The sequence below is a fragment of the Suncus etruscus genome, chromosome 5 (assembly GCF_024139225.1).
Source record: "Suncus etruscus isolate mSunEtr1 chromosome 5, mSunEtr1.pri.cur, whole genome shotgun sequence".
Lineage (NCBI taxonomy): Eukaryota > Metazoa > Chordata > Mammalia > Eulipotyphla > Soricidae > Suncus > Suncus etruscus.
Window position 1 is genome coordinate 94,909,954 of NC_064852.1, and position 22,689 is coordinate 94,932,642.

Genomic DNA, 22,689 nt, shown 5'->3' on the forward strand with positions numbered 1-22,689 from the left:
AACACAGCCAGGTGTGGTCCAAACCAAAATAAAGAAGAAATTAAGAAGCAAAAAGGATTTACTTCAGAATAGTCTAAAAGTCAAATGCAATGTTTACATAAATATATATAAGCAATTTATTGAAGCAAATACAGTTATTTTGGTTACAGTATTTAATCAGAAGACAACAAGCCACCAAGACTAATCTGATAACAGAATACAAACTAGTTGTAATTCAGTTAACAGTTTTTTCAGAATGATATTAAGAGATAAGTTATGAAATCCAAAAGGCTTGCAAATTCAAACCTACCACTAAATCCACTTAAAAAAATCTGCATCTGTTTTCTACTTCAAACATATGTTTCTACTTAAAACTATCTAGTTCCAACTCCTCAGGCCATGTATAAGTAATTCAGTGGGCCAACCGTCTAATTGTATATTCAGCAAATAAGTTCCTGAGAAATTCCCTGTAGAAAAGACATTTTATGAAAGATTCCTTTTATACAATCAATCATAATAACAGAAAATCACAACTGCAAAGGAGTTTAGGTGTGATTAAACATTATAAGAAATGTCAGAACAGCTACAAAAGGCAGATCATGTTGAACTGAAAAGTCTTCAGTTTTCTGTTAACATCTGTTTGCAAATATGAGGTGGTTTAGTAAATGCCAATCCAATGAAATCATTATGTTGACAAGGAAAGAAAAAAGGCACTTGTCTACATTCATTAACGAATTCTTAAATTTGGGAAGACTGTTAAAAGGCCATCTTACCTGGCAGTGAAACACATACTCTGGGGTAGTTTTTTTGTATTTCATATTCCAAACAAGGGCCACACCATCAGGTTCATGAGGAGCATCTTCATTGTTGTTATAAGAGGCCACAAGTAACTCTGGATACTATATGGAAAAGTCAAGCGGGAAAGAAATGTTCTGCATCAGAACTCTTACATTCATAGTTAGTTGTCTATGAAATTATTCTGAAAATATTTAGAACTATGCTCATTGGGGATGCTAACACAAATTTAAATTATTATTTTAATAAGTTACTTAAAATAGATAATAAAATTTCATCTAAAGAATTTCATAAGCAACTGAAATTAATAAAACTGGATTGTACCATAAACAAATTCTTGTTTTTAAATATTGTACTTCCAGTCCTTTCTTCTGACATCGAACAAAGTGAGTATAACATTAAAACCATCATTAAATTTTTTTTTTTTGCTTTTTTTTTTGGGGGGGGGGCACACCCGGCGGTGCTCAGGGGTTACTCCTGGCTGTCTGCTCAGAAATAGCTCCAGGCAGGCACGGGGGACCATATGGGACATCGGGATTCGAACCAACCACCTTTGGTCCTGGATCGGCTGCTTGCAAGGCAAACGCCGCTGTGCTATCTCTCCGGGCCCACCATCATTAATTTTTAAGTGACATGTTGATTTAATTATACTAAGTGATCAAATTAAAATTACTTGAAAATCATAAATCAAAAATGAGTAAACAGCATTCAGTTGTTATCATTTACCTGAGATGACCAATCCAAACAGCTAACAACACGATGTTTTGACCAACGTTCATCAAAAAATTGTCGATTTAATGATAGTTTAGCACCTGCTTGAATCTCTCTACAGAAAACAAACCCCAGATACAATGTTATAAATTGTTACTCTAAATTTTAAAGTAATTAAACATTCTGAAAGTTCTAATTTTAGTAATTCAACTTTACCCTTCTTTGTCTTCCAGATCTCTTCCACTGTAGTCAAAAAATATATTAATCTGCTCAGAAAGCGCTCTTTCTACAATTCTTGTAGTATGGTCAAAGAAACTTAAAAATTCCTCACAGTGCAAGATTTGTTGCTTTTCTTCTTCAGTCAGCTCATGAGGAGTGGCTAGAAAATAAATGTTTTCCTAAAGTCTGATTTATGTTAGTCAAATCATGTCAACTCACACAATTTGGATCAAGGAATGCCACATTCTTTTCCAACCAGATCCATTTCTTTGAGAGTATTTTATCATGCATTGAAATATTGATAATTTAAAAAATCTAAATAGAAACAGTGTCCCTTTAAAGATAAAGAAGTTGCCTTTACCATCATTTTCTTCATCTTTCTTTAAAGTTTTCTCTTCTTCAGGTTCAATAGGTGGCTTAGGTGTTACAACATCATCTTCTTCCTCTTCATCTGAAAAAAAAAAAACAGCAAACAACCCAGAATAAAACAAAATCACCTTTACAAAAATAACTGATAACTTTTGAGATAATATTTCTGAAGGTATCACAACTCTTTAAGTAAAAGGCAGAAAAAAATACAAATAATAGGAATTTTATAGAATTAAAATTTATAGAATTAAAAAGTGGAACCTCTTGGTTTCTATACAGATCTGTGATACACATCAATAATAAGATAATTGTGATAACAATCAATAACTACATTAACTGCAATAAGATATATAAGCAAATGGGACAAATAAATATATAAGCAAATGGGACAAATTCCTCAAGAAAAATCTAAAGGCTTACAAGCATTTACCATTTCAGACAGAACATGCAACTGCAGCACAGTTTTATGTAGCATGCTGACACATTAATGCTGCAGGATGAAGAAAAATCAAATGTCTAAAATAGCCTACAGAGCTGGCTGCTTACTTGTGATCTGAAACCATCAGTGTCTAATGGGTCTTCATAAGGCACAAAGACGGCTTACATTAACTCTCAGGTTGCTATTTGAGAGGCAGATTTTAAAGATAATAGCTATGAGGCCACATTTTCCATTCTGTCATTTTAAATGCAAGTCTCATTATCTATAGTATGATGAAGCAGTAAGTCCTGGAAATAATATTTCTTAAAATAGATAAAAATATATATTGAGATAATATGAAGTCAGTGTTTATAATGATTCTTTTTTATTACTAAATGTCCTCATTGCACCAAACCAGGAAGTAACATTAAATCACTTATTTCAAAGTGTTTAGAACATACAACCCATTGCTACTGCTGTTTCACTACACACTGAGATGAATTCTTATAAAGAAAATACTTATTTTTATTGCCTAAACAAATGAGGTGTTATCTGTCTATAAGAAAAAGGCAGCGGGCATGAGCAGTGGAGCACCTCTGATGTAACGAGAGCCTGCCTATTCAAAAGGGAGATTTTAGTCTTTATAGTCATTTCCCCACGTTCAAAATTATAATACACACATACATACGACACACACAAAAGAATGGTAAAAGATGGGAACCAGCTGCCAAGTCATGGTCCCAGCAGCCAGGCCAGCTGACTAGATAGCAACAACCAGATGGCACTGCTGGGATTGTGTCTTTCTGCTACAAGGTGGCAATGGGATGGCATAACATTCTTCCGCTTGACTGCTTCCAATCCTGTCTCTTCCCAATGGCGAGCCGGTGCAATTACCAGCACTCCAGGAGGCCTACGGATAAGCCTTTACCCTGCAAACAAAATGCAGCTTGTAGGCCACACCAGCTGCCAAACCACACACATAGTGTTACATTTGGAGAGCTATGAAAATCTTTCTAACTCCATAGTATAAGCAATAAAAATATAACTGTACCTGTAGGAGAGAAAGCTTTAAATGACACTGTATAATGCACACAATGATACAACCTCCAACTTAATCAAAATGATAATGACGTATGCAATCCTACATTACTTGAAATTGAGCGATTTTTACGTTCTGACAAGTTTACAGAACTAGGATAAATGGCACGAATGATTTCAATATATGCTCATACTTTTGAACCAAATGGTGAAGGTTAAAATTTTTCCTTTCAAGGGCCTCAATCAGCCACAAAGGAAAACAGTAATCACTGTCTTTTCAGCCAGCCCAACTGCATTTGTCAGCCCTTTCTCCGTCAATGCAGCCAGAGCAATCAACCTGCCAAACATTCAGAATGGAAAAACAATCTGAAAATACAGGGTATAATGCACCTGCCAGTGAAAATGGCCATTTCAAGAAAAGCTAGTGATCTCAGTGACCCCGCTGAGGAGGCGGCAGTGCAAAGGGGAAAGAACACCTAAAAGAATTCTTAGCGATCGCCCCTCTCTCGCACATTGACACTTCCTTACAAAGCACGCCAATTATAGCTTTTGTACTACTTAAAAAAAATGAAAGCTTTTTTTTTTTGGGGGGAGGCAAAATAATCACAGAGAAACAGAATGACAGTACTTCTTTTTAGATGAATTCTCATATACAACAGATTATTAATCTGAAAACATAACAATTCTGTACTATACTAACTCAAAGAGTACCATGAAATTCTACCATAAAATCACCCCTAGGTGTAATGTAATAAGAGAGTGTAATTATATTTAACTTAAAAACTGACTTAAAATAGTATATTTACTTCAATTAAAAATGAAGTTTGAGACTATATATATTTCTGGTTTTTGCCATTATTCAAATAGTGTTTATTAATTGGGCTTACCGTATGTAAATATTAAAAAATAGGGACTTCACCCTAGAGACATCTTTCTTGAACATGGGAAATTATAAATTACAGCTTCCTATCCACATCTTATTCTCCTCCCTCAACTTTGTTGCATTATATGGCATTCTTGATACCACTTCCAGTGACAGGTGTCAAATTCCTGTCATAATGCATGTAGTCAGTATTTTACTGCTAAGTGACCTCATAATCTACATATTAACAAAAATCTCATTTATAGACATTTCCATTTTTAACTTTAAAATGGAGATGAGTAATATTAGACAGTGTTCTTTATCTGCCTGTTGCATAGGCAGGTGTTTTGACCATATAGATTATTTTTCACTTTTAAAAAGTGTTAGCAATGATTGAAATTCATATTTTCATGCCTCATTTTAGAACCAACACAGTACTTCCTTCTAGACATGGATTTTATAACTATGTTAGATGACTAAGCTCTATTTCATAAAACTAATTGAGCTGAATAAAATTTCAAGGAACATAAAAATGATCTGCTCTTCTGAAAAATGGCAACTGTGATATTTTTATTAAAGTTGGTCTTAAACAATTTTATATGTCAAACATGTGGGAAAAAACCTAGTATCAGTAACATCTGGAGAATGCTTATTTGAAACACTTTTCTTAGTCTAAACTAATATGAAAGTTTCTAAAGGATTAGTAACCCGACTGAAAAATAACATTGCAATTCTAAAGATTTTCAAAGCTAGTTTGTGTTACATGCTAAGCTATTTCTTAAAACTAAAAAGGATTGCAACGGAGCAAGAAGGCTAAAAAATAGGGCTGCCATGTCACATCCAATTTTTTGATGAATATTCATTGCAATATGCTAAGTGGTTAACTCCATGCTTGCTCTGACAGTGAATCTAAGATTATAAACTGAGGAGTAAAGAAAGCATAAAAGTAGCAGTTACTTTTAAAATGACAAATCTCTTGTCAATGAATGCTAAGACTAGGTTTAATGAACCAGTGAATTTTTACTTTGAGTTAACATCAAAATTGTGATGTATTTTGCTGAGATGGAAAGAAAAGCTGTTTCGTAAATTAAGCTGCACCTAGAAATAACACCAAAGAATGAAATTCCAGTTGTCGGAATAATCTCTTACAACGGAGTAGGTTAATCAAAGTTAAATCATCTGTAAAATGGGTGGCTTTTGTTAAGTCGAAGGAAAGGAGTTTGCAGAGTAAGTTTTCTGCATGTCATATTACATTTAAGAGACATGTATGTAAGCTTTTTGGGTCACAAAGATACAATTTAATTTTTTAAAAATATAATAACAAATTCAAAAGGTATTATACAAGAATATGAAAAACCTAAGGAGTGACATTTTCCCTGATTAGTGCTTTAACTATGAAATGAAAAACAAACCCAAGCTTTATTGCACTAATGTTACTTAGGAAAGTTGTTATGAATAAGCTGTAATGCTAATTTGGGAGGAAAATGTGAAAGGAATAGTGCTTTATACCATTTGACACAATTTATCACTTTACATGGATTTTTATATGAAATTCATATTTTATTTAGGTTATTGGCATTATTTACAGATACCCTTTCATCTATGATCTCATAAGATTTATATCTTTCTGTAGTAATAATTTTTAGAAAGTCTGATTAAAACTTTCAATCAAAATTAAGAACATGGGGCTGGCGAGGTGGCGCTAGAGGTAAAGTGTCTGCCTTGCAAGCGCTAGCCAAGGAAGGACTGCGGTTCGATCCCCCGGCGTCCCATATGGTCCCCCCAAGCCAGGGGCGATTTCTGAGTGCTTAGCCAGGAGTAACCCCTGAGCATCAAATGGGTGTGGCCCGAAAAAACAAAAACAAAAAATTAAGAACAAACTTTTTTTGTTTTTTTGGGTTGTTTGGTTATTGGCTTGATGGTCAGAGGTTACTCCTGACAATGCGCTCAGAAATCGCTCCTGGATTTGGGAACCATATGGGACACTGGGGGATCCAACTAGGTTTGCCCTAGGTCAGCTGCGTGCAAGGCAAATGCCCTACCACTGCACCATGGCTCTGGTCCCAGAACAAAGTTTCAATTTTAAATCATATTTATAGCCTCACAGAATCTGAAGATTCAAGCTCATTCATTAAATATGCAATATATTTGATTCATTTAAAATTCTTTTTAGGGGGTCGAAGAGATAGCATCGAGGTAAGATATTTGCCTTTCATGCAGAAGGTCGGTGGTTCGAATCCTGGCATCCCATATGGTCCCCTGAGCCTGCCAGGAGCGATTTCTGAGCATAGAGCCAGGAGTAACCCCTGAGTGCTGATGGGTGTGACCCAAAACAAACAAACAAACAAACAAACAAAAATGTATTTAAAATTCTTTTTAGGAGCTGAAGAGATAGTACAGTGGGGAGGGCACATTCCTTGCATGTGGTTGACCCAGGTTTAATCACCGGTAGCACTGTTAGCATCACTTTTGAGCCTACCAAAAGTGATGCAAGAGTAAGCTCTTAGCACTGTTGGGTGTGGTCCCAAAACCAAAATAAAATGAAAATATAAAATTTATTTTAGACAAGGGTAATATTAACTAGAAAGTCCACAAATGGAATGTACTTGGGAAAGTTGTATTGGGAATAAAAAATGAAGAGCAATGCACATAAAGTTCTTCATGCATTATGAAAGTTAAACGTATATAAGAAAAAATATCAGCTACTAAAAACATTCCAAAGCCCCAAACAGATAAGCAAATGGAAGTCTGAATGAAAAGAGCACTTCATTGGAAATTAAAAGCCAGGTTACTGTTATTGCCCTAATAGAATCTCACAGTGTTCATGAACTCATCAATTAACTTATCTGGCACTCAGTTTCTTCAGGTATAAACAAACTGATTAGATGATATAATTTCCTTGAAATTTCTTCTTCCTTTAAGTTTGCTTCTAAAAAATAGTAATAGCAAAACTAAAACTGAAAAGTGGCTAAGAGAAATTAATATCATTTGTAAGAGTTAAGAACTTCAGATAAAGAAAGAAAGCAACTTTTCCTGGAGTAGACCTGTGGGTACCATGGTCCTGCCATTAGATACTTTTTACCTGCAGAGAGAGAAATTGACTAAGGTCACATGGTCCAGTCAATTTCATTCCCAGTAGGTAAGACAGTATTTTAACACAGAAAAGCACCAGAGTTCAGAGACAGTACTAACAACCCATAAACTTGAAAGAAAGAGGATAGCTAGAATCGGAGAAAAAAAATCAAGGCTAAATAAAAACTGTAGCTCAAAGAACAGATTCAGTCATTTCTTTCTTTTAAAAAAAAAGGAAAAATTGGGGCTGGAGCGATGGTGCAATGGTAAGGCGTCTGCCTTGCGTGCGCTAGTCTAGGACGGACCTTGGTTTGATCCCCCAGCATCCCATATGAGCACATAGTATCTGACCACATAGTCAGGAGTAACCCCTGCGCATTACCGGGTGTGGCCCACCCCCTGCCCCCCAAAGGGAAAAATTAAATCTAAGACCAATCTCTACCTTCAATCTAATAACTCACGTAACTTCTGCACTGATTACACTGCCTACCCAAGTTTAATTTACTATTACACTCAAAGTGTGATTTCAGCAACTGCATCTCATGGTGAGTTTTGGAATTCGTTAATTCTTATATAGGAGCCTCCTGGTTAAGTTTAAAAAATACTATATATATATATTTTTTTTTTTTGGTTTTTGGGCCACACCCGTTTGACGCTCAGGGGTTACTCCTGAGCTATGCGCCCAGAAATTGCCCCTGGCTTGGGGGGACCATATGGGATGCCAGGGGATCGAACCACGGTCCGGTCCGTCCTACTCTAGCGCTTGCAAGGCAGACACCTTACCTCTAGCGCCACCTTCCCGGCCCCTAAAAAATACTATATTAAAGCAATAGATGGGTATAATTAAGCACAGGTATTTTAATATAAAACCTTAATTTAAGAGTGTTTTTCTTTTCCATTTTCTAAATCTTCCAGAAATTATGAAGGAAGCAATGTAAGAACCGAGACATGAATAGGGGCCGGAGAGATAGCATGGAGGTAAGGCGTTTGCCTTTCATGCAGAAGGTCATCAGTTCGAATTCCGGCGTCCCATATGGTCCCCCGTGCCTGCCAGGAGCAATTTCTGAGCATGGAGCCAGGAGTATCCCCTGAGCACTGCCGGGTGTGACCACCACCACCACCACCACCACCACCAACAACAACAACAACAAAAGACATGAATATAATGGTAAATGATACAGAAAACAAATGATATCACTTTTTTGTTTGTTTATTTGTTTTTGGGCCACACCTAGTGACCCTGGAGGTTACTCCTGGCTATGTGCTCAGAAATTGCTCCTGGTTTGGGGATCATATAGGATGCCACAGTCAATCCTAGGTTAGCACGTGCAAGGCAAATGCTCTACTGCTTGCGCCACCACTCCAGCACCATTATATCACTTTTATAAGTAGTTTCAGAGGCTCCCCTCTTTACAGTCTTTACAATGTATCAGGATACATTTGTCCTTCTCTCTCTATTTGTCATTGTTCTCTCTCTCTCTCTCTCTCTCTCTCTCTCTATATATATATATATATAAGGACAAATGTATAATGACAAATATATATATAGCAAACACTCAAAAATGTGTAGAATCAGGGAATAATTAATTAGCAGGCCTGCTTGTAAATAAAATACAGATTTTTATAAAACTATACAAATCTTAGAGTTGAGAGATAGTACAACTAACTGTTAAGGTGCATGCCTAGTATGCAAAATCAAATCTGGGCTGATTTCCTTTTTACACAGTTCCCTGAGCATTACCAGGTGCAATGCTGCAACGTTAGAAGCCCCTAAACACTGGCCAGGTGTAATTCTGAAGGCCACCAAAACTTTGGTACCACAGAGCCAAGCAGCATCACATTCTTGGGTCGTTGCACCGAACCCCTCAACAATAGGGGCTCCAGGCCTCCTGAATACCATTTGAGGACCTCCACTCCAAATAAATATATAAAATTATAGAAATCTAGATCTACATCGGTAACGTGAAAGGAAACGAAAGGAAAAGCAAAAGGACAGTAAGTGATGTTCACACACTATTATCCTTCAGGCTCATTTTACCTATCTTGTTAGCTTCATCTTATCAATGAAAATTATTTAACACTATGGAAGATCAAAATAGTTTATTCATTACTAATAGGCTCTCACTCTAGGAAAAAAGTCATGATACAGATAAATTAGCTAACTAGATCATGATAAGTTTCAAATCAATGGCATAAATACATTTTGTGCCTCGTAATCCACATTTTGTTGTTGTTGTTATTGTTTTTGGGTCACACCCGGCACTGCTCAGGGGTTGGTTACTCCTGGCTGTCTGCTCAGAAATCGCCCCTGGCAGGCACAGGGGACCATATGGGATGCTGGGATTCGAACCACCGTCCTTCTGTATGAAAGGCAAATGCCTTACCTCCATGCTATCTCTCCAGCCCCATAATCCACATCTTTAAGTGAAATAGAGTCACAAAAAGAAAGGTGCTGTTCGACGAATTTTTTTTGTTTTGTTTTTTTTTTGGTCACACCCGGCAGTGCTCAGGGGTTACTCCTGGCTCTGTGCTCAGAAATTGCTCCTGGCAGGCCCGGGGGATCATATGGGATGCCGGGATTCGAACCACCTTCGGTCCTGGGTCGGCAGCTTGCAAGGCAAACGCCCTACCACCCTACCGCTGTGCTCTCTCTCCAGCCCTTCCATAAAACTTTTGTTTTAGTTATACAATTGTAACTGTTTGTACTGAAGTATAATTTCTTTTGGTGGGAGGATTGGGCCACATGCAATAGTGCTAAGGTCTAACACCTGGCTATGTTCTCAGAGATAACTTCTTTTGGAGCTTGGAGACCATATGTGGTATTAGGACTTGAACCTGGGTCAGCTGTAAGCAACACAAGAACCCTACCTACTGTACGATCTCTCCACTCCCAAATTTAATTACCTACCATAGTTTACAAACAAGAAAAATGAAATTGCTGTCTCAAAAGCAGCAAGAGACAGAAAATACACGTTGGAATTAGACTTGGTTTAGAATCTTAGCTAACCCTACATTCAATTACCTGCATCACAAACAGTAACCCAAGCCTTCCAGGTGTAATTCCTGAATACAAAGTCACAAGTAAGTGCTGAGTACTGCAGATGTAACCCAAAAGCAAAACATGACCAAAATTCACTAAAATAAAACAAAATTTCCCAGTAATGCAAATTTTGGGACTAGAGATAAGAAATTAAGGTACAGGTGCGCCCAACCAAGGTTTGTTCCAGGGCACCATATGACCTCCCAAGCATTACTGAGCATATAGCCCTAATGTCCCCAAGTACCACCAGGATGACCCTGGTTATTCTCAGCATAAGCAGGGCCTGAGAGGCACTCTATTCTTGGGCCACTTGTTGGAAACATGCTACTGAGACTGGCCTCTAAGCTCCTAGGACAAAATAAAGAATAACTTTCAAGGGGTAGGAATGATAACACAGCAGATTTGCTGTGCACATGGCCACCCAGGGTTCTGATCCCTGGCATCCTGTATGGTTCTCTTAAGTCTTGCAGGATAATTTCTGAAAGAAAAAAAAAAAAAAAAAACTTTTTTTTTTTTTGGTGTTTTGGGCCACACCCGGCGGTGCCCAGGGGTTACTCCTGGCTGTCTGCTCAGAAATAGCTCCTGGCAGGCACGGGGGACCATATGGGACACCGGGATTCGAACCAACCACCTTAGGTGGTTGCAAGGCAAACACCGCTGTGCTATCTCTCCGGGCCCAAAAAAACAACTTTCAAGTGGAATCTAAAACTGTGTATCTGGATACACACACATACACACACACACATGCATACTCTGAAAAAAAAAAAGTATGATGAAACAGAAAACGACTATTGCATAGAAGTATCAAAAATATCTCCCTCTAAAGCCTTTCTGTATTTTTCCAGTTATCTATGTTATACTACACTAAAATAATTAGAAAACACTATTTTTTAAAATATTCACAAACTTATAATTATAGCTATAGTATAATGGGCATTGCCCAAAATAGCTTCAGAACACTTCCCATTTCAAACAATCTGAAGTGCATTTTAAAGACAAATTCTACATCATGAGAAGGAAAAAACCAATATATTTTTAAATGAGTTCTGGTAACTTCATTTAGGCTATTTTGCTTATAAATTTGTTTGTTTGTGTTTGGGCCACAACCAGTGGTGCTCAGAGGTTACTCCTAGCTCTGCACTCAGAAATCACTCCTGGGAGGCTTAGGGACCATATGAAGTACCAGGAAACAAAACCTGGACAGCTGTGTGCAAAGCAAATACCCTACCTGTTGTACTATTGTCTGGCCCCTTCACTTAAAATTTTTTTTTTTTTTTTGGTTCTTGGGTCACACGCAGCAGTGCTCAGGGGCTACTCTTGGCTCTACACTCAGAAATCGCCCCCGGCAGGCTTGGGGGGACCATATAGGATGCTAGGATTTGAACCACTATCCTTCTGCATGCAAGGCAAATGCCCTACCGCTGTGCTATCTCTCCGCCCCGCCCTTTGCTTAATTTTTGAGTGTTCACATCTAGTAATGTATGCAGCTACAAAAAGATATTATAAAACTTGAAAAATAGGCGGGCGCGGGAAAAAATAAAACTTGAAAAATACATTAGTAAATAGAATAATATTTTTTAGACATTTTACAATCCTATTGTAATAGCATTGTCCACACTGATAGGTTAAAGTCTTATATTCATTTCCCTTTTCAAAGTTGCTTATGCCTCAAATAAGTTTACTATCAATGGTCTTTTCTGATATGATGAGGATTTTGCACATGGAAAATGTTATCACTGAAAATGTACCAATCAACTGAGCAGCAAGAACAAGAGAAATGAAGAGTAACCAATAATCAACATGTATATGGTCAGTAAAAAATACTTAAATATGAGAGAGAGAGAGAGAGAGAGAGAGCAAAGAGAAAAAGAGAGGGAAAGAAGAGAGAAAAAGAGTGAGAGATAGAGAGAGAAGTGTATAGAGGGAATAGGTATTACATCTGGTTCCCTGAGCACTGACAGAAACAGCCTGTGAGCATTGCTGGTTATGCCATAGATCCCAAATACTGAATAAAATTTTACCCTAGTTTTCCAAATATTTTTTGGGGGTGGGGCACACTTGGTGGGTGCTCAAAATAACTCCTTGCTCTGCATTCAGGATTACTCCTAGTGGTGCTCAAGGCATTTGCCTTGCAAGCGCTAGCGTAGGATGGACCGCGGTTCGATCCCCCGGCGTCCCATATGGTCCTCCCAAGCTAGGAGCGATTTCTGAGTGCATAGCCAGGAGTAACCCCTGAGTGTGTGAGTGAGTAACCCCTGAGTGTCAAACGGGTGTGGCCCAAAAGCCAAAAAAAAAAAAAAAAAAAGCTATAGATCCAGAGGCCGAAGAGGTGGTGTAAGTGGGAAGGCATTTGCCTAGCATGCGCTTACCAAGGATGGACTGCTGTTTGGGGTTCGATCACCCTCATCCCATATGGTCCCCCAAGCCAGGAGTGATTTCTGAGCGCATAGCCAGGAGTAACCCCTGAGCGTCCCCAGAAACTAAACAAAAAAAGCAAAAGAAAAAAAAGCTGTAGATCTGTATTAAAGATCTCGTAATGGGGCCAGAGTGATAGCATAGCAATTAGCGCATTTGCCTTGCACATGGCCAACTCGTTATTGATCCCTGGGATACCATATCGTTCCTAAGCCTGCTGGGAGTAGTTTCTGAGCATAGAGCCAGGAATAATCCCTGAAAATTGTTGTATGTGCTCCCTGAAATACCCCCCCCCCAAAAAAACTCTCATGTATAAGTGACATAAACTTAGTAGCCTCATTTGGAAAAGAAAATTCTCATATTAATTTGCTAAATTAGCAAATTAAGCTATTAGCTACCTAATAAAATTTAAAAAAAATTAAGGCCCAATATAAGAAAATGGTTGATTTGAGAACCAACGAACTCCAGGCTAAATATTCAGATCTGAACATACTTCCCTCAATTAAAGAGAGATCAAAGGCTACTATATAATCAACATAGCAGAACCATCTTACAAGAGGAAGTTTATGGTAGGAAGCTTGCCACAAATAGTGGAGCAGTACAATTAGGGCAGAGAAATTATAAAAATGATTATGACAATGAAAGTTGGAACTGATCACTTTGAGCAAGAACTAGGTGTTGGATAGAGATAATGTAATATACACAGTATCCCTCCACTAATAGTACAAACTAATGTCTAAAATAAAAAGAGACAGAGAGGGCAGGGAGTGAGAGAGACAGAGAGAAACAGAGACAGAGAGAAGTTAAATGCCTGCCCCAGAGGCACACAAGGGGGAGGGAGGAAGAGAAACTTGGGACATTGATGGTGAGAAATGTTCATGGGTGGAGGACACTGTAAGACTGAAACTCAATCATGAACAAATTTGTAATCAGTGTTTAAATAAAAGAAAAATATTATCACAAGAAAATAGTATCACAGGAAAAGATAAAACGAAGAGGAAGTTTAAGCAGTAGACTCAATTTGTTCATTAATGTAAACAAGCTACAATGACAGCATATTAGAATAATGTCTACATAAAAAAATGGAGTTCCACCTTGTCCTGGGGGGGATACATTCTAAAATGCCCTTGAAATCACAGATAGTATGGCTTTTCCCCATGTATAGTTATTAAAAATAATAATTATATATTAGGCATGGTAAAAGGTAAATACATTAATAAAATAGAATAGCAATATGCCATAATGCAAATTATACTAATGTGGTCAATATGCATCTTAAAATATCTAATTGCATATCATTCTTTAGACCATGATTGAACACAGGTAACTGAAACCAAGAAAAAGTAAAAATGAAGATAAGGAGCATAATTCATGATTTTATTTACTATGGGGTACATTCTCTTTTCAGGAAGAATTATGTTCATTGGTACAGAAATAGAACATACCTTAGTTTTATGCATCTAAGGTAGCTTATATAAATGACAAAATGAATACTGAAGGATGTATAACCAATAAAATTTTAAGTTGATGCTTTTATTTATTTCTAAAAGTTTAAAACTATAGTTGCCCTCCCCAAAGCCTTAAAGTATTAGTTTTATGTTTTCCTATGGAAATACGCAAATTATCAAAACAAAGACAAAAAAAGAAAAAAGAAAAAGAAAAGAATCCATTTCTTTAATATGAGACTTAATGATTTCCTATGAAAGTCAGATATTTACCTTCTTTGGGTTGAGCCATAACTGGAGTCTGAGTTTCCTTTGTATATGTTACAATTTCTCGAGGAGGAAAGTCAACTTGTGTAACTTTAGCCATTCCAAGTTTAATAGGTCCTCTTCTAAATAAAATGAACACATATGATTTTAAATATAACGAATGATATACTTCAGCTGCATAAACCATATTATTTGGGAGAAAAAATTTAATGCTGTATCCAAAACTGTAGTTTAATTTAAATCCCTACTTTATTTACAGAACTTTAGATGACAATGAATTGACTTTACTGACAAAAGATTAGAAGGTAGAAAAAACAAAAGATACTTCTGAATCATTCAAGATGCTTTTCACTTTAAAAAAGCAAGTAACTGGGGCTGGGAAGGTGGCGCTAGAGGTAAGGTGTCTGCCTTGCAAGCACTAGCATAGGACGGACCGCGGTTCGATCCCCCGGTGTCCCATATGGTCCCCCCAAGCCAGGAGCAATTTCTGAGCGCGTAGCCAGGAGTAACCCCTGAGCATCCAATGGGTGTGGCCCAAAAAACCAAAAAAAAAAAAAAAAAAAAAAAAAGCAAGTAATTTAGCATCTTATAACAAATGCAGAGCAATAGTAGAATTAAGAGGATCAAAATCTCAGAGTGGATTGCTGAATAAAATTGATTATAGACTTTTTTTTTTTTTTGGCCACACCCATTTGATGCTCAGGGGTTACTCCTGGCTATGCGCTCAGAAATCGCCCCTGGCTTGGGGGGACCATATGGAATGCCAGGGGATCGAACCTCGGTCCTTCCTTGACTAGCGCTTGCAAGGCCTTACCTCTAGCGCCACCTCACTGGCCCCTATAGAACTATTTTTAGCTGGAATGCTTCTAGACTTTTTTGAGGAGCCAGGAATATAAATCTTAGATTTCTTCTTCATTCCCTAAGCCATTAAGAGCCTTTTAAATTAAAAATAATTTTTTGTTGAAATTTTTTCCTATTTAATTTTTGCAGAAAATGATACTTATGGTCAACTTAGATTTATTTATTTATTTATTTTGTGGTTTGGGTCATACCTGGCAGTGCTCAGGGGTTACTCCTGGCTCTGCGCTCAGAAATCACTGCTGGCTCTGTTGTCAGAAATCACTCCTAGCAGACTCAGGGAATCATATGGGATGCCGGGAAACAAACCTAGGTTAGTTATATGAAAGGCAAATGCTCTATTACTGTGCTATCGCTCTGGCCTCTCACTTAAATTTTGAGAGTGAAAAATTGAAATTTAAAATCTCTAATATCTGCATGGTTAATACTGTCTTGACTCATAGATGGACAAAATAAAGTGCAAATACTTTAGACCTTCACTACATACAGATCAATTATCATAAAACTACTAAAGTCATTTCTGTTATAAATTGAGGGAATATATATACACATATATTTTGACTATCAGTTGAAAGTCATGCCTGAGAAAAAGTACTAAGAGAAAAGTATGTTTTATTAAATATCTAAGGGATCTTTCTTTTTTTCCTTTTTTATATTTTTAGGGATTTTTTCCCCTTGATTATCACATTAACTGTTTAAATTTTTTTTTTCTTTCCCTGGGTCACACCCAATGATGCTCAGGGATTACTCCTGGCTCTGTGCTCAGAAATTACTCTTGGTAGGCTTGGGGGGACCAAATGGATGCTGGAGATCGAACCTGGGTTGGCCGTGTGCAAGTAGCTGACCTTTCTACTGTGCTACTGCTCTGGCATTCAACTGTCTAAATTCCTTTTTTTTGGTTTTTTGGGCCACACCAGGCAGTGCTTAGGTTACTCCTGGCTCTTGCTCAGAAATCGCTCCTGGCAGGCACAGGGGACCATATGGGATGCCGGGATCTGAACCACGGTTAGTTCTGGGTCAGCTGCTTGCAAGGCAAATGCCATACTGCTGTGCTATCTCTCTGGCCCCTCAACTGTCTAAATTCTAAAACAAAGTCTGCTTCTAAATTCCCAAAGTAATTGTCAATTATGAAGCTGTCTTAAAAGGATATCTAATAAAAACATTCTTGAAGTTTCAAACTATCAAGCAAGATATCTGATACATAAAAAAATATATATTCCTACTAACATATTTTTCTTATATAAAACATCTTCAAAATCCTGTGCAAAAAGTATAATAAAAATAGCACTTTAAATTTTTTTCTCTAAGGTCCCTAGTAGAATCATAATGAATCTTTAATGAGTTTATACTTTAGGAATATTTCAGACTCAAAAATAATTTAAAGAATTAAATGGGAAAATTTAAATACAACTGAATTAATCTATTATTCTAAGAACAAAATTTTAAGAACTTTTTTTTGTTTTGTTTTGTTTTTTTGGGCCACACCCAGTGGTGCTCAGGGGTTACTCCTGGTTGTCTGCTCAGAAATAGCTCCTGGCAGGCACAGGGGACCATATGGGACACCGGGATTCGAACCAACCACCTTTGGTCCTGGATCGGCTGCTTGCAAGGCAAACACCACTGTGCTATCTCTCTGGGCCCGAACTTTTGTATTATAATATTTAAGATATAAACCATATGAAAACAAAATTTTCATTGACATCTGGGAAATGGTCATACCAACAACATAAGAAACAAGTTACTAATTTAAGCACACATATAATTTAATAATAAAAATCATAGTACTAGAAAAATTAAATATTCTAAGATTACAAAATAAGAGGGAGGAAAAGTAATACCTCACTTATCCAAAAACTGCTTTTACTAAGAATAGAAAGCAATGGAAGACAGGACAAAATTCAAGGCACAAAACAGAGAGGCCTTCCAGGTATAGTACATAAAGAGCCTCTACATTTTTTACATGCACTAATACTATTTACTCGACTTCAGACCATAATTCTGAAAGAAATTTGTCACGTTTTCTGATGCTGCAAATTATAAAAGGAGAAAACCACTTGAGAATGGCAGCAAACATTTATAATTTGTATGAAACTTAGAAAAAAATGAAACAAGGGCCGGAGAGATAGCATGGAGGTGAGATGTTTGCCTTTCATGCAGGAGGTCATCGGTTCTAATCCCGGCGTCCCATATGGTCCCCTGTGCCTGCCAGGAGCGATTTCTGAGCCTGGAGCCAGGAATAACCCCTGAGCACTGCCGGGTGTGACCCAAAAACCACAAAAAAAAAAAAAAAAAAAAAAAAAAAAGAAAAAAATGAAACAAATATGATGAAACAAATAAATGAAGTCAATAGAAATCCAGGGCCATAGTGCAGAGAACAGCGGCTCTATTCTCAAAATTTTAGATATCATTAGTAAATTTTAATTTAGGAAAAGAAAATAATTGTTCTATCAAGAGAGCCTAGAAAGACTCTTCAAGAAACTAGAAAAGGGGGCCGGGCGGTGGCGCTAAAGGTAAGGTGCGCCTGCCTTGCCTGCAGTAGCCTTGGACGGACCACGGTTCGATCCCCCGGTGTCCCATATGGTCCCCCAAGCCAGGAGCAACTTCTGAGCGCATAGCCAGGAGTAACCCCTGAGCGTTACCGGGTGTGGCCCAAAAACCAAAAAAAAAAAAAAAAAAAAAAGAAACTAGAAAAGGTCTGATTACATAGAATACATATCAGAAAATCTGTAATACTTCTTAGAAACCTTTACAACAAAATACTAAGAGAAATTTGGATATATCAATGAGTAGACTTAGAATTTCTAGAAAATCAGGTATATATTTTCTCTCTAAACGTAGAGGATAAATGAGGTGTCACAATGAAACACAAAATTTTTAAAGCTACATATTGCATATTAAAAATTAAGCAAAATAAAGTTAGAATGCTCATAAATAATCAATTACAAAAGAGGTAATAAATCTATTCAATACCCCAAATCGGAATCTGAGTGAAGCTGAAGAACTGATGGATCTGTATCCCAATGCAGCGTCCTAAATGGTTGTAGGACAACCATGAAGCATTAGCAAAAAAGGCCATAAGTTAGTCAAGCAAATACATTTTGTGAATAGCTAAAGCTAATGTACTGTTAAATTAAAAATGACACGTCCAGGTTAGTATGGAAAAAAATACCAGGAATCATTCTATGCTCTAGTGCATGCAATAAGTGTAAAGGGTTAAAGATATAAACATATACCCAGAATAGTTAAAAGGCAGTATTTTAAGATTATGGGAACTGAATACTACATAATAGATAAGGATACAGAAGAGCCAACAACCCAAACAAATTGTTACTTTTGAAATGGAATGAACCAAGCTATAAAAATAGTATTTAAATTAAGTTTTTTATTAAACAATTTTAATTTAAAATTAGTAGAAAAATCTTAGTTAAACATAAGAATATCTTGCCCAAAGCATTAAACATATGTAGGAAATTGTCATATTGGTAAAGGAAATGAGTCAACACATAAGCCTTTTGGTAAGAAAACCAAAGACTAATCCACTGGGATACAAAATAGCTAGAGTTTCACAAATGTGACCCTTCCGTAATTTATGGGTTAAGCACTGCCTTGGGCTTACATGTCATCTGCTTTACAAAGTAACTAAAGATTTCTGTCTTTAGGAAAAAAATAGAATTTCCCAGAGAAAATATTTTATGTTCAAAGGATTTACCAAACCTAAACTTTTGGAGTAATTATTATCAATCTTAAATATTCAGTTATATTTTTGGCTTTGACTACTAGATAAATAATGTACACAGGATATTTTGCACTTATGTCACATCTTGTAATCACTATTCTTCTAGCAAATTATCCCAATGGAATTGTTAGGTTAGCAATATATTTGTCAAATATATTTTTCACACATAATATGAATTATACAACTCAAACTGCTGAAATAAGCAAATGTTTCCTATATTTTACTTGCATATAAATGTATCAGTAAAAGTCAATTGAACTAGAGAAAACCTTTATTAAAAAATAACAGACTTAAACATGATTTTATATATATGTAAAGAAAAGCTACACTGAAGATTTGCTTTGTACTAAGCAATCAACAGTAACAAACTTAGGCCTTATAAATCAGAAGGGTTCCTACTGTACACCCTCCAAGAAATGTTCTTTTTAAGTTCTTATGTTATGAGAGCCCTATCTGTACCTAAAACAGAGCTCCTTGGTGAGGATGTCGTTTCAGTCTAAAAACTAAGCAAGATTCACCTTAAAGTATAGCTAGTACTGATAAGACACTGAACAACATGTAGGATTTTATTTATTAAGATAATTTAGAGACATATAAAGTTAAGTTCCAGTATAATCCAAAATTTTAGAGAATAAACGATTAAGAACAGAAAAAAAAAAACAGGAATTAAGGCATAAATTATCCAATTGCAAAACCATCATCTACACTTTAGAGATAACAGAAGTGACTGAGAAAGAGAAATAGAAACTAAAGGAATGAAACCTTCTAATCTGCAAAAATCAGAGAAATACCTTTCCACCTGACCTTTATTTATTTAATTTTTTTGGTTTTTGGGTCACACCCGGCAGTGTTCAGAGGTTACTCCTGGCTCTATGCTCAGAAATCACCCCCGGCAGACTCAGGGGACCATATGGGATGCTGAGATTCAAACCACCGTCCTTCCGCATGCAAGGCAAACACCCTACCTCCATGCTATCTCTCCGGCCCATAACCTTCATTTTTGTAATGGGGAAGCCACACCCAGTGGTGATCAGGACTTGATTATTCCTGATTCTGTGTTGAGCAGTCAGTCCTAGTGCTATTTGGGGACCATATACAGTGCTGGGTATGGAATCTGGGTCAGCAGCACCAAGACAAACACTGTGTCCATCTCTCTGACCTGCCATGACTCTCTCTCTCTCTCTCTTTCTCTCTCTCTCTCTCTATATATATATGTAGAATCTATAATTATCTATAGATATATAAATAGATATAGATATAAATTTATATATATTGTTGTTTTGGGGCCACACCTGGTGGTGCTCAGGGGTTACTCCTGGCTCTGCACTCAGAAATCATATCTGGTGGACTTGGAGGAACATATGGGAGGCTGGGTATAGAACCCAGGTTGGCCACATGAAAGACAAACACTCTAATCACTGTGCTATCTATCACTCCAGTCCCCAGTCCTTTGAATATCCATAACTTAATACCAGGCTCAAAATGAATTTCTGGCTTTTAGAATATGTCCGTGAATAGGACATATTTCAGATTATATTTGGTAATATCTACATAGCCTTTCCTTCTCACCACGAGTTCTAATTTAGACAGGGTTAGCTAACAAAATTAAATTACAAGTAACACAATCAATATATCAGACATTTCTGTATGCTTCCCCATGCTATTTCTTCCTATTCTTTATTATTGTTCCTGGTCAATTCAAGTTCATACTATTTAGATTTTAGAATACTTTCAACAAGCATTTATTAGGTCATCATTTCACTGTCAAACAGTACCTCTATTAATAATATCTTTATAATGGTATCAAAGAGGACTAAGAAGAATTTAGTTTTTCATTCTTGTGTTTAAATGTGTGTATACATATATATATGTATATATATGTATATACATATATATACACACACACACACATATATATATATATATATATATATATATATATATATATATATATACACATACTCAAAACCCCCGAAAATGTCTGTGCTCTCAAAGAAACTGAAGCATGTGTAAAAATAGAGGAGGCATAAAGTTAACTTGCCCAAAAGAAGACATTTTCTTTTCTATTAAGCTTATGAGAAAGGAATTTTAAATTCACTTTTTAAAAAAAAAGACACATGGGCCGGAGAGATAGCATGGAGGTAAGGCATTTGCCTTTCATGCAGAAGGTCACTGGTTCAAATCCCGGCATCCCATATGGTCTCCCGAGCCTGCCAGGAGCGATTTCTGAGCATGGAGCCAGGAGTAACTCCTGAGCTGCCGGGTGTGACTCCCCCCCAAAAAAATAAGACACGTATTTTTAAGGACATTAAAATATTTTTTTTACAAGTTGTTAAAAATCTAAACAAAATCCAAAAATGCAGTATTTTTCAATAAATGATTATATTAAATTAATGACACTGGCCAGAGAGAGCTCAATGTGCTAGAGTGCATGCTTTCCATGAGGAGCCTGGGATTCCTTTCACAACACTATATGGTTTCCCAGCAGCACCAGGAGTGATGAGCACTAAATAGGAGTAAAACCAAAACACTGCCAAGTGTGGCCCAAACCCCAACAAATCAATGACAGTAAATAGAAATCATTAGAAATGAATTAGTTCCACAAAGGCAAGGACTACAAACATTACTTTCATTGGTTACCTGTTATATTAAAGATTAAATTGGCATTTTTGTGAATGTGTTATCTATATTTAAATAATTTAAATATATATATTTATTCTTTGGGTTAGGGAGATAGGTCAAAGGGCTGGAGAGAATACTCTGACGTGAACTACTTGGCCTTCAACATCATTGAAGCATTGCTGAGTCAAACCAGTAGCACACCAATCCTAGCATCAAACTGTCCAAAACATATAGTCAAGCTGTGTATCCCTAGGTGTAGGCCTTTGTCTCTGAGCCCTGCTGGGAAGCCTAACCAAAGAAAAGGTATACACTCTATCAATATTCTAAGAAAACTCTAAAGATTTCTAGCTTTTCTAATGAAACTAAGGAGTATATATTATAATTCATTCACATTAATTAAAAACAAAATGAGTAGATGTCATAGTATTTCTGAAATAAAACTCATTGACTTTGATTAAAAATAATTCTTTAGGGAGCTGGAGAGATAGCATCGGTAAGGTGTTTTTTTTTTTTTTTTTAGTTTTTGGGGCCACACCCGGCGGTGCTCAGGGGTTACTCCTGGCTGTCTGCTCAGAAATAGCTCCTGGCAGGCACAGGGGACCAACCACCTTTGGTCCTGGATCGGCTGCTTGCAAGGCAAACGCTGCTGTGCTATCTCTCCGGGCCCTCATGCAGAAGGTCGGTAGTTCGAATCCCGGTATCCCAGATGGTCCCCTGTGCCTGCCAGGGGCGATTTCTGAGCATAGAGCCAGGAATAACCCCTGAGCACTGCCAGGTGTGACCCAAAAACCAAAAAAAAAAAAAAAAAAAATCTTTATTTCCAGTCAAAATCCAGATTACTTG

The 22,689-nt window shown here is 36.9% G+C and overlaps 1 protein-coding gene across 4 annotated transcripts in view; it reads right to left on the reverse strand.

Moving 5' to 3' along the window:
- DYNC1I2 (dynein cytoplasmic 1 intermediate chain 2) overlaps positions 1 to 22,689 on the reverse strand; it is a 64,478-nt gene that overhangs the window by 19,753 nt on the left and 22,036 nt on the right. For 3 of the 4 annotated variants that reach the window (XM_049773416.1, XM_049773415.1, XM_049773418.1), the window contains exons 5-10: positions 18,459 to 18,518; positions 14,637 to 14,752; positions 2,066 to 2,155; positions 1,702 to 1,864; positions 1,501 to 1,600; positions 753 to 878 (exon numbers count right to left, since the gene is read on the reverse strand). In XM_049773416.1, the coding sequence (XP_049629373.1) occupies positions 753 to 878; positions 1,501 to 1,600; positions 1,702 to 1,864; positions 2,066 to 2,155; positions 14,637 to 14,752; positions 18,459 to 18,518 (655 nt within the window). The remainder of the gene's footprint in view (positions 1 to 752; positions 879 to 1,500; positions 1,601 to 1,701; positions 1,865 to 2,065; positions 2,156 to 14,636; positions 14,753 to 18,458; positions 18,519 to 22,689) is intronic. The other variant, XM_049773417.1, reaches the window with a different exon arrangement.